Here is a 12,047-nt window from a genome sequence, read left to right on the forward strand (position 1 = left end):
CAGCGGGTATTAATCTCTTTCCGCTCATTCTGTAGCAGCAGCAGCAGGAGGGGAAACCCCCTCCCTCCGCCGCCTCCTTGCCCGGCATGCCGGCACTGCCCCGCTGAGACGTGCCAAGAGTTTTGGGGTTAACTTGCGCCTGGCCGCCCCTGGAATAGAGACTCTCCGGATATCGGATCGGTTGGGGTTTGTTGTCTATGTCGTGTTGGGAAATCTGGTGGATTTTTTTCTCGCTCGTGGAGGAAGAGCCCGGTGCCGGCAGTTGGCTTCGTGGTCTTTTTTGGAGGGCGAAGGAGGGGACGGGATCTCGCTTGAGCCGTGCGGAGATAGAGCTCGGACATGTGTTGTCAGCACGTCTGGGGAATACAGTCTGCAAGTCCGAAAGAAAATTTGCTGGGATCGTTCAAACTGCGATATTGATTTTTGTTATTTTTTTTCGCCGAGGGATGTACTTGGCATGAGAATCGGAGGATGGAAATTGTTTGGGAGGTGCTTTTTCTTCTGCAAGCGAATTTCATCGTCTGCATTTCAGGTATGCAGCAAGCACAGAAAGGGCGAGGGAGTGGGAGAGATACCGTACAGGGTTCCCAGGCTTGCCCTTATTAAGGGGCAAGAGGTACAGTTAAACCCAGATAAAAACTGTAGTTGAAAAATCCATGAATGATGTACTGTGAGTGGGTTGTGACAGAAATCGACTCTCATCACTTCCCTCTCCCCCTTAATTCCAATACGTGTGTCTTAATTATAATACATTGGTTGCAATAGACAACACAGTGTACTGATAAAGGAGATGCTTAGAATTCCCAGCGTACTTGATTGTGATAATTATTTGCAATATTGCCATAATCCCAGAATTTCATAGCTCCTGGAGTTCTTAAACTCGGCTGATGTGCAGATCTGGAAGGGTTTGTGGTTTGTTGATGGAGTTGTCATGTTCTGGTGCCACAGTTCAGGGGCTCCAAAGGGAGGGATAACAGTAAAGAATGTGCCTCTGCTTTTAAAATGAGCTTTTCTGTGGCTGTGCTCTGAAAATTATTTTTTTTTCTAAAAAAAAAAGCTTCATTCAGAGAGCTCATAGCTCCTGGAGTTCTTAAACTCGGCTGATGTGCAGATCTGGAAGGGTTTGTGGTTTGTTGATGGAGTTGTCATGTTCTGGTGCCACAGTTCAGGGGCTCCAAAGGGAGGGATAACAGTAAAGAATGTGCCTCTGCTTTTAAAATGAGCTTTTCTGTGGCTGTGCTCTGAAAATTATTTTTTTTTTCTAAAAAAAAAAGCTTCATTCAGAGAGCTCTGTAGTGGCTGGAATTTTTAAGCTTGCAAAGATTTCTCTCCCTTCAGTATGTGGAAAGTCGGGTAATTCCAGTTGTCACTAGAGCTTGTCCAATTAATGAATAGGCATGGCCAGGTGTCTAGTGTAAAGGATTGGAACAATTTATTATTGGGGAAAATACTCCCTTGCAAAAGCCCTGGCTCCCTTGTTAATTTGTCATGTTGGTCATGTCAGAATAATTATGTTGTGGGAGGCAGGAGCAGGAAGGTGGCCAGTTTTCTAGTTTGGGACACTCCAGGGAGCCCCATGGGGATGCAAGCTGCCTGCATCTCCTGCTGCTCCACTTCCCTGAAGGCTGCCTCTGCCCTCCAGCCATTGCGTAAGTCCAGAAATGGGAGCACAAGCAGCACAGGCAGGGCACTGCTGGGGGGAGATCCAGGGTCCTGATGGACATCTCAGTGTTCAGCCTGGATGTCCACAGGGAGAGGCAGCTCTAAAGCTCTCCTGGGACCATGCAGAGATTGGCCTGGGCTGTGTCCCAGCCGCAGCCCCCAGGCAGCAGCACCTGCAGCATCCCCCCTGGCAATCTGAGCCCCACTGTGCTTTCTGCAGCACCTCCCGGTTTATCCACCCTTCCAGCCCCTGGGCTGGGCACACACGAACGTGGGAGGCTCAGCACCCCTGTTAATTTGTCCTGCCTGCACCTGTCCCAAAGCTCGTTTATTCCTGAGCAAACAGCATTGCTGTCGGCCCACGGTGTGCGTCAGCCCTCCTTCTATCCCCGCAGACTGGCACCATCTGCCACCAGGCACCCGGGTGACACTGCCAGCACCCCAGGCTGACCTTCCTCTTGTGCCCATTGGTACCATCAGAAAAATTTGCTCTCTCGCTTTTTAGAAGAGCAAAACCTGCTGCCTCTTGTCGTTGAAATCTCACACTTATCTATTTACCTCAGCGTGATGTGCCACCTGTCAAGTGCCCCTCAAATCAGGCACTTCTTAAAGTACCACAGTGGGAATGGCAAACTGCAGCTCATCGCTCTCTTGGCCATTGTGACAGTAATATCCCGAGACAGAAAGAAGCTGTCCCATTCTGTGCAGCTACTTACGCCATGCATTTAGCTATCAGTGTTCCCTGAGCTCCCGCCCTCCTTTCCTGCTCTTCAGACAGGGGAGCCCAGGCTTCTGAACCAGTGGGATCAGTTCTGCAGGGGCTCCCATCGCTCTCCATCTCCCTCTAGCACTAATACCTGATACTGTACACACTCACACCATGTCTGCTTGCTTTTTCTCTTTTTTCTTCTTTTTTTTTTGGAGGGAATAAAGGGAATAAGTGAATGGTGGGATGCTTCTGCAGCATGGTCAAAGCTGCAGTTTCAAATAAATTTTGACCACATAGAGGATGTGTACATGCTTCAACCTTGTTTTCTTTTTTTCTTCTTCACGGGGATTTTTATTTTTTTTTCAGGAATCCTCACTATCTGTAGTCTTAGTAAAAAGGATTAAGATCTGTAGATATCTGACTGGCAGTAATGCTCTGTATGTTGCCTCTGCCATCCTTTTTACACTGGGTTTTGTAGCAATATTATCTAGCTGGGATGTCTGGATAACAGTGCAAGTAGGAGAAGGTGTAATGAAGCCTGTTAAGGTATTGCCTCAGCACAGGATTGGAGACACTGTATTTTTAGCACTTCAGCACTGGTCATTCATTCAACATTTTACTTAAAAAACCCACTAGTTGAGCACTAGTGCTGCACATTATTGGAATGTGAATTAAGGAGTGTGGCAGTATTTCTTTTCTTTTTTTTTTTCTTTCTTACTCATTCAGTTGTTTCAGCAGTGAAGACTCAAGACAGGTCTGCTGTACATGGATCTTTCCTGAACATTAGCAAATGCTTGATTCAGTGTCTTTTTAAACCTGTGATCTTCCTCCTGCTAATTCCAGTCATTATTTGGATTAGGGCCTATTAGGGGCTGCTGTTCAAAGGGATGATGTCATTCACTGAACTGAGCAGACTATTAAGTTATTTAATCATTATTAATAAACTTATTAAACACAGTTCAGTGTTATGTCTTTTGCTGTGTATTTACATAACATTTAAGTATAAACTATGCTGAATGTAGCACTTATGCTGTGTTTCTTATTTAAAGTAAGTAATGATGAAGTTAGACAATTGATTTTTTGGTGTCTCACATTCATGAATTTCTTGGAGACTTCCTACATGGAAAACAGTTCAATCTATTAAAAAGAGGTGTATATATATTTTCAAAAATAATAATAATTCAGGTATGCAGCATTTACATTATTAATAAACTTATTAAACACAGTTCAGTGTTATGTCTTTTGCTGTGTATTTACATAACATTTAAGTATAAACTATGCTGAATGTAGCACTTATGCTGTGTTTCTTATTTAAAGTAAGTAATGATGAAGTTAGACAATTGATTTTTTGGTGTCTCACATTCATGAATTTCTTGGAGACTTCCTACATGGAAAACAGTTCAATCTATTAAAAAGAGGTGTATATATATTTTCAAAATATTTTATACGTAACATTTTTTATCACTCAGTTACCTGTGTGTATGAGAGATTGATTGTTTTGGAAGAAATGATACTGAGATTTAGAAATTTGTTTTTTTTTTAATTACTGGCTCTTCCATGTGTTTGGGAAGTAATTTATCTGTGAACTGAATATTTTTGTTTTCTTGGCATACTAAATTAAGGCTTTTGCTACTTGGAATTGCTCATTTGAAAAGAGAATCTAGTTTCCTTGTGCCAGATGTAAATGAGAAATACGAACAGGCTGAAGGACCACGAAACCCACTTCTGTCCTTTAGACAGAAATGAAAGCCCTTGCTTTCCTTCGAAGTCATAATTATTCCTTTGAGTTGTAATCTCTGAGGAAAAATAGTCATGATTTGTATTATGACTTTTGAGGTTTTTTCCTTTTAACGATACTGTTCAGCATAGAAGGAGCACAGAGCAGAGGAAGTAAAGGTGTCCTGTAGACAGAATGCTGGAATAAGCCCTCAGTGGATGTTCCTGTGAAGATGCAGATACTCCTGGCACAGGGATTATACTGTTTATATACAAAGAAAATAACAGTTGTTGTATGATGTCCAGAATTTCCTTCCTGAGCAGTAATACCACCAAAGACAAATCCACATCAGTGTTCTCAGGTGGCTGTTGATCCCGTAATGGCTGTCACCTTGGCTTACACAGTTATTTGTATGAACCATGAGGAAGGGTTTTTTGTGAATTTAGATATTAACCATCAACTTCAAGCAAAAAAGCTAGGAGGTTGTTTTCAAAACTTTGCAGGATACTTGGTTTAAATAAGAAAATGAAGCTGTTGTGGATATTGATTGAGAAGGTTTCCATGTACATTTTCTGTTAATACATCAACAAAATTATTTATAAAATCTGCATGGTCATCTTTGTGCCTTCCTATGAATTGGAATACTACCTCTTATTGGTTTGGCTTCTGGGAGCTAATATGGATGAAAGCTGTCTTGTTATTTGGAAGTATTTTCATCCTTTTCCATGTCCTCAAGGCACAGAGGGCTGTATCCCTTTTATGATGCAACTTCTGTGGCCTGTCTGGCAGGACACAAGTACCATAAATCATGTATGATGAACTACTGAGATGGTGTAAAAAACCCCTCTATCCAGGAATTCCACTGTGTATTGAGCATCTGATGTGGCATCTCCTGGCACTGGGGACTAGAGGTGGATTTGGAGCACATTTGCACTGCATTTTCTGTCTTGCTGCTTCTGCAGTCTCTGAGCTCTTCTTACCTGGCATAACACAGAAATGTCCCTATAGGAACTCTAAATTATGCCAGGGCTGGAATTACCTGCTGAATCATGGTCTCTAAGGTCTGATAACTCTTCTTCTCATAACATCACACAACCTGAGATAATTCAAGCTAAGGTACTCTTGTAAAAGAGAAGAATATCAAAGTTCTAACGTCCAACATTAGATCCAACATTAGAACAGTGAATGGTTCGTTATGTTAGGACAAAAATGTTGAAACTGTGTTAATTATCCTCAGATAGTTTCACAGAAATAGCTTTTTCTGTCACTTTTAAGTAAGATATGTAATATTCTAGGGGAAGGAATTATTCATAGCACAGATATATATATATAGATATATAGATATATAGATATATATATGAAAGTGAGCACTAGGCATAAAGAAAGGTGTAACATGCAGAGGGTTTCTGGTAACGAAGAACTTTACCCTATTTTTCCTGCTTTAATACCATCTCCAGAGCTTCGTGTCTGTGGGCAAACCTTCACGCCTGCATGAGTTTGTTGATGTTACTGGAAATCCACGTGGATTCAGTCTGCCTGTTCACATTCACAGAATGAAGGGACCCTAGGTTGGATCCAGAGATTCTCAGTTCCTTAGCTCTGGAATGCTTTCTCACTTCTGAGATTTTTTCTGCCTTCTCAAAAGGTATGAAGATGTTTCTGCTTGAAAATTCTACAGAAATAGCCTTATAGTCTCCTGTAAACGTCTGCTTTTACTTTTCCTTTTTTTGTGTGTGTCTTATTTTTCATCTTTTTTTATTTTTATTGTTAGTTTTACAGCTGGAGCGTGACCAGATAGGCGCTAAAGTGCTGAAACAACACACACGTTTGTAGCTTATGTAAAGGTAGTAGAAGGTAACGTTGATGAATAGTTTTTGCACGTACTATGCTGAGCTATTTTCCATCCAATAAACTGGTGGAAAGAAACTGGTTATTGCTGCTATTCCTTTCCAAATCTCAGTGATGTAGATACCCAGTTTTCAAACCTCTTCACCTTGTTGTGTTGCCTCATTGTAATCCAATTGAACTAGATACCAAGCCTCCAAGACAAAATTATTAAAATCAGGGATCAAACCTAACTCAAATAAGCACTCTCAATTTAAGGGTGCTCTTTAAAATGCAACTGAGGTTATAGAGAAGTTTTACCCTTTCTATTTTTGGAAAGTTTTCAGTTTTTAATTCTACAGCAGCTAGATTTTAAATACAGCAAGGATTGAAGTGGCTTTCCATTTGCATTATGAATATTCCTTGTATATGAATGAACAAGGAATTCATGCTTTCTCCGAAAGACTGGTTTTCTCTCTGTTGCTACTGGTCGCAGTATCACTTTCTTTCTTGGTTGAAAGGTGGTAATTTAGCTGAGGAGGAAGTTGCTGTTTTCATCGTTACTGATTGTTTATGGCTAAACTTAACATGGCAAAGAGTGAAGGGGATGATTGGCCCATCTGGGCTGTTAGTAGATAACTATGTAAAACTGTTCCATCATTATGTCATTACCAGCTCAAGCAGCAGACAAAACTACATGGCAGTTAGTTATGGACAACACTGAAATACTGTGATAAGTGTTATTTTGCTCCTGTTTTGTTTTTATCATCACTGTACACTGGGCTGGAAGGAACAGGAAATAGCAATCAAATTTGAATTGACTTGTTCAGAGGCAACACTGGACAATGGGATTGCATTCCATTGTAATGCCATCAGAAAGTACAAAACGGCCAGGACAGTATCAGTTAGCAAAAAAAGTTGCACCGTGGTAGATAAATTGAAACATTAATGGTAAATAAACAGGAAGTAATTTTCTTCAAAGGATAATAATCTGGCATTTGAGAGAGGGGAGGCTTTATAGCCAAACCTATTTACAGTTGAATTCAAAGTAGTAGAGTATTTTATTGCTGGTTTAACCACTGATAGTTAAAAAGCTAAGGGTCTTTTAATGGAATTTCTTAGAGATAAAATGGAAAGTTATTATTGTCATGAAAATAGATGACTGAAACATTGTAGAGCTGTATCCTGTGTAGTGCCTTTCTGGTGATGTAGTGCCTCATTCATGTGCATGGGTGTTCACAAGTGCAAACTTCCAATTTGCCAAGATGGCAAAATTTGTTATGCAGTGCTTAGCAGGTGACAGCTGAGGTAAAGGTAACCTAGATTTACACCCACCCTAGAAGTCCTGGCAACTCCCAAAAATGTTATAAAGGGCTTTGGTTATGGATAATGAAACTTGGGCCTTGAGAATTGCAAAAATTGAACTGTCAACAATTAGAAAAGCTTTAGATGACAGATGTCTGTGCTCCTGTGGAGTGCCAGGTACAGCCCATCAGGATCACAGCCCTAAAATATTGAATTTACTTTTACTCATCTTGAACAATGGAAGGTGGTAAGTTTCCACATACATTGCATTCTGAAATCAGTGGTCAGAACTAAAGAAAAGAAATACTTCCATTGTCAGATGTATGTTTCCACATGAAAACATTTTTCTTTTGATTTCATGGATCTGTACCATTTGTATTTCTGTAGTAAAAATAGCATTAAACTTAAATGCCCCACAGTTTTATCTTTTCTTATATAGTTTCCAGAAAAATACCACAGCAGCTGTAAGCCACAAATAATTAATTAGGATGTACTTTTTAGTAAGATACTAAAATAAGCATAGAGCTAAGATTATATCCATAGGGTTATTTGTTCATTTGGACAGTCTTTTTTTCTCCCTTCATCATTAGTCCTTAACTTGGTCAAGCTTTAAGTATGGAATGGAAAGAATCGTGCACTGACTCGACCAAAGTGGCTTCTAAGCACATGCATGGAGGAGGCAGCTAAGCAACGTTATCCTTTTTTTTTCCCCTCTAAATGTGTTGGCATCTCTATGTTTTGGAAGTAGCAGTTGAGTAGATTAATTTAGAGGGAAACGTGGTTTCTGAAAAATCATCTCTTGTCCTTTTTGTGGGTTGTTTCCAACTGAAATTCTTTCCTGCTGTTAACTACTATAGAGCCCTCTTCTGCTTCAGGAATAGTTCTAAGATGATTTTTTGCTTTTCCAGCAGGACTTCTACGGATTATTAATGCTAAAAGAAAAAGATAATGAGTGCTAGTGAAGGGTCTTTTGTACATGTGAATATGGAAAACAAGTGTTGGAAGTAATGTTGAAGTGGCTATGTCCTCCAGCAAACCCTGCTGTTCCCAGTAGGATGGTGCTTGGGTAGCTAAGGGAGCAGGTCAGGAAGGGTTCCTGCTGCCACAGCTGAAGTTTGTTTGGCAAGGTGATATTCCTGGGCTGCTAGAAAGAGCATTAACTTGGATTTGCCATCATGGCAGAGGAAAGAAACTTCAGGAAAAAGGTGGTGCTGAAGATTTATATATTTATATATTTATACGTGCTGGTAAGAAAGGATAACAATACTTCAGTAGCGTTCCTGAGAGGGAAATTTTATGCAGAATGAGGTATTTGTTTCTACATCAGTGGAATGCCACTTGGAGTTGAGGTCTGCTACTTCCCACGTAGGAAGCTGCTGCTGCTGGAAGGGAAAGGTGTTTGACCCTGTGGTGGCCCTAAGGCCACTGCTGGAAGGGAGACGTGCTTGAGTGACCCACACTGGTCCTAATCCTACTGCTGGGGAGTGTGTAAACACTGACTGACAGGCGAGTTCTCTGAATGGGACTGCTTGTCTGAGTTTTTCTATGAATGGAAGGTATGAATGAGAAGAGCTTTGCATTGTATTTCAGTTAAAAAGAATTTTGGTGTCAGTTTTTGGGGAATACACAGTGTTGGCCGCGCTTTCACAGATGGAGAAGCTGAGGTAAAATGTCATGTGGAAAGTCAGTCAGCAAGACTTTGAGTAGTTGCAGTCCATTTTCACTCTCACTTCTGCCTTGTAGCACAAGGATTGCCCTTACCCCATGTTTCTGGTTGGGGTGTGGGGCTGGATCCCCTCAGTGAGTGCAGGTCACAAAACGGCCCCTGGTGCATCCCCTCATGGGCTGGATCCTCCTTCTCTGTGCCTCTGTACTACAAGGTGTTTGTTCTCCTTAGCATACATGCAGTGAAGTTATTGTGAAATACAGTTTTGGCATACATAAGAATTAAATCAATTCAAATTTACCTTAAATTGGTTTCCAGGAGTTAGTGTGATATTAAGGTAAAATTCAGATCCAGACAAGGTTCCTCCATAAACGTGTGTTATTTAAATTCTGTTTAAATTATTAACATTCACTCAGTTGGCCTTTTTCTGGTTCTATTTGGGCTGTGAGTAACGAGTGGGTTCCTCCAAGTACAGCACTTTTCTGCCTCGTGTTTCACATCCCCTCAGTGTGGGTGTAGGTGACAACACACAGTAAAGGGCACCAGAGATTTTGGTCCTAAATTTTCTCTTTGAAGTTTGCTCTCAGCAGCCTAACAGGTGCCTTTCTATACTGGAATTCTTGGATATACTGTGAACACATATGTGAATTTGTTTTGAGGGGTGAAACCTCACCCCAGGGCATTTTGCCCATCCTGTCTGAACTCCTCCCAGTTTTTATTTTGCATTATCCTCACCTGGCTTCAACATTTGTGGTGTTTTGGGGTTATTTTTGTTCATATTCATATGTATAAGCGTGATCTTATTGTCATAGTGATTTTTGTGCTTGCTGGAAAACAAAGTAATCTACAAGGACTCCACAGTCTTCTCCTGCTTGCCCAGACAATACTGAGGGTACTGTGTGGCAGTAATTCCAACTGGGATTTAAAGTTATCTGCAGATGCATAATTTTTATCTTCAGTAGCTGCCCTAGCACTCTCTCTAAGTTGTTAACAATTCATCTTTGCCAGTCTGTAATTGTGCCTTTGCTCTAGAGTCACAGGTATTTTAGCTCACTGTGAAACAGGATGGAAAATAGAGTAATAAATAATATGATTTATTTTATTAGGTAGCATAAGTATGTTATCATACTTGCAAGCTAAACACTGAGTCATCCTCTTTACATTTTATTTTGATACATTAACAGCCAGATTCAGCAAAATGCAAAACTTAAAAGACATGTTTAAGTGTTCTGCTGAATCTGAGTCTTAATATGTAATTGTATAAAACAGCTTAGATTAAGGATGTGCTGAAGTGCTTTGCTGAAGCAAGGAGTAGCAGTGGTATAATACATGAATAATACAAAATCTTTGGAAAAGCCCAGCTAAGATGAGCAAAAATTTTCATAATCTCTCTTTAAATTACGCAGTTGTATAGAAAATAGGTTTTTATCTGAGTAAAATAATCTCACTTCTTTGTGTGGTAAAGCAAAGATGCAGACTTTTCTACAGTGATTAGCATAGCAAGAGAAACTGTACAATTAGAATTCATATAAACTGGATTGTATTTTGTTAATTCTCACTGTATGGATGCCCTGAATGAAACAAACACTATCTTCCAAAATAGTAAACACAACCAAAGGACTAAAAAGTGAAGTTACAAGAGGTGAGTGGCAATATGCAATGTTTTTCATATGTGAATTTCTGTTCCACTTTCTTCTCAGCACGAATTTTAGGTTTCTCTTGATTTGACCTCAAGTTCTGATATAAAGAGGACATCCAGTGGGATGGGGACACACCTGTGGACCAGGTGGTACCTACAGGGATGTTTGGGACACCTCATGCCAGTTTTGTGCAAGCAGCTGGCAGAGTTTAGATTGGATAAGTAGGGTTTAGTCAGACTGAGAGAAAACTGTTTGGGGGGGAATATAAAAAAATATTTGAGTCTGTCCCTCTGTCGGGGATCAAGCAAGGCAAACATGTCCTCTCCACTGCTAGTGGCATATTCAGTCTGTGTCAGCAGAAGAATTCCTCATGTTTTAAATGAGGTAAGGCTCATTTATAATATTGTGAATCAATTTCGACCACAAGCAAAAAAGTTTTGTACTCTTTATAAAAACAGCTGGACATCTCTGCAATACATTTACATCATATTTGTGTATTTGGATTCTATCTACCAAAGGGCACAGAGCTTGCAGACTTCCTCCTTTCTCTCCTCCAGCCCTTGTCCTACTTTGGCACTAAACAGCAGCAAGTAACTCTCAAAACTCTCCCATTTTTAGTTCCCTGCTCTATGTAACTGGGACCTTCTGTGTCTGCTGTGGTTTTATGTCTTGAAATATTTATTTACTTTGCAGTGATAAAAGAGCATTTCTGACTACAAGGTAGCCAGTATCTTCCTTTTAATGCTCCTGAAAAGGAACCTGTGGCTCAGATTTGAGACCACAGGCAGTAACAGCTGAATTTGAATCTTTTTTGCAAGGTCTGTCTTTTAATGGCTTCTTGCTGATAATTGTTGTGGAGGACTAAGTGATGAAATGTGTCTTGATCACTTAATATCATCATATTACTGGTCATTTAAGAATTGATTCTAGTCACTGAATACTCCAGAAGTTAATATCTTTGAAATAAAGCATTCTTATATTTAAAACCAGAGTAGATGATGTAATAGTATTGCATTATTTTTAAAACTGAAGTTTTTTTGGATATAACTTTCACTGATATTATATAAACTGCACAGAAATAATCTCCTGGTATTTGCATGGGATGACAGTCGTCAATTCCTACATGTTTATTTGAAATCTTACCTAGAAACAAAAAGTATTTGTTTTAGACAACTTTGTTTTGGACACTTTGCCAGGAAAGAAAAGAAAAGAGAAAAGATTAGTTAGGCATAAGCAGAGGTCTCTTGGTAAATAGTCCCACTGGAAAGATGCTGTGACCTCTGCTGAGGGGATTTAGGTATGGGAGAGAAAAGAGAAAAGAAAAGAGAAAAGAAAAGAGAAGAAGAAGAAAAGAGAGAAAAGAGAAAAGAGAAAAGAAAAGAGAAAAGAAAAGAGAAAAGAAAAGAAAAGAAAAGAAAAAAGAAAAGAAGGAAGGAATTCGGAAGGAAGGAAGGAAGGAAGGAAGGTAGCTTTGTTAATAAAAAGTGCAAAATAAAATCTTCTAAATCAGCTGTTAGTTTGGGG

At 40.0% G+C, this 12,047-nt stretch overlaps 1 protein-coding gene across 1 annotated transcript in view; it reads left to right on the forward strand.

Moving 5' to 3' along the window:
- The window catches only part of CA10 (carbonic anhydrase 10), a 190,599-nt gene that overhangs the window by 568 nt on the left and 177,984 nt on the right, over positions 1–12,047 (forward strand). The window contains exon 2 of the mRNA XM_008644414.2: positions 36–532. Coding sequence (XP_008642636.1) covers positions 472–532 — 61 coding nt within the window. The 5' untranslated portion in view covers positions 36–471. The remainder of the gene's footprint in view (positions 1–35; positions 533–12,047) is intronic.

The sequence above is a fragment of the Corvus brachyrhynchos genome, unplaced genomic scaffold (genome assembly GCF_000691975.1).
Source record: "Corvus brachyrhynchos isolate BGI_N302 unplaced genomic scaffold, ASM69197v1 scaffold522, whole genome shotgun sequence".
Lineage (NCBI taxonomy): Eukaryota > Metazoa > Chordata > Aves > Passeriformes > Corvidae > Corvus > Corvus brachyrhynchos.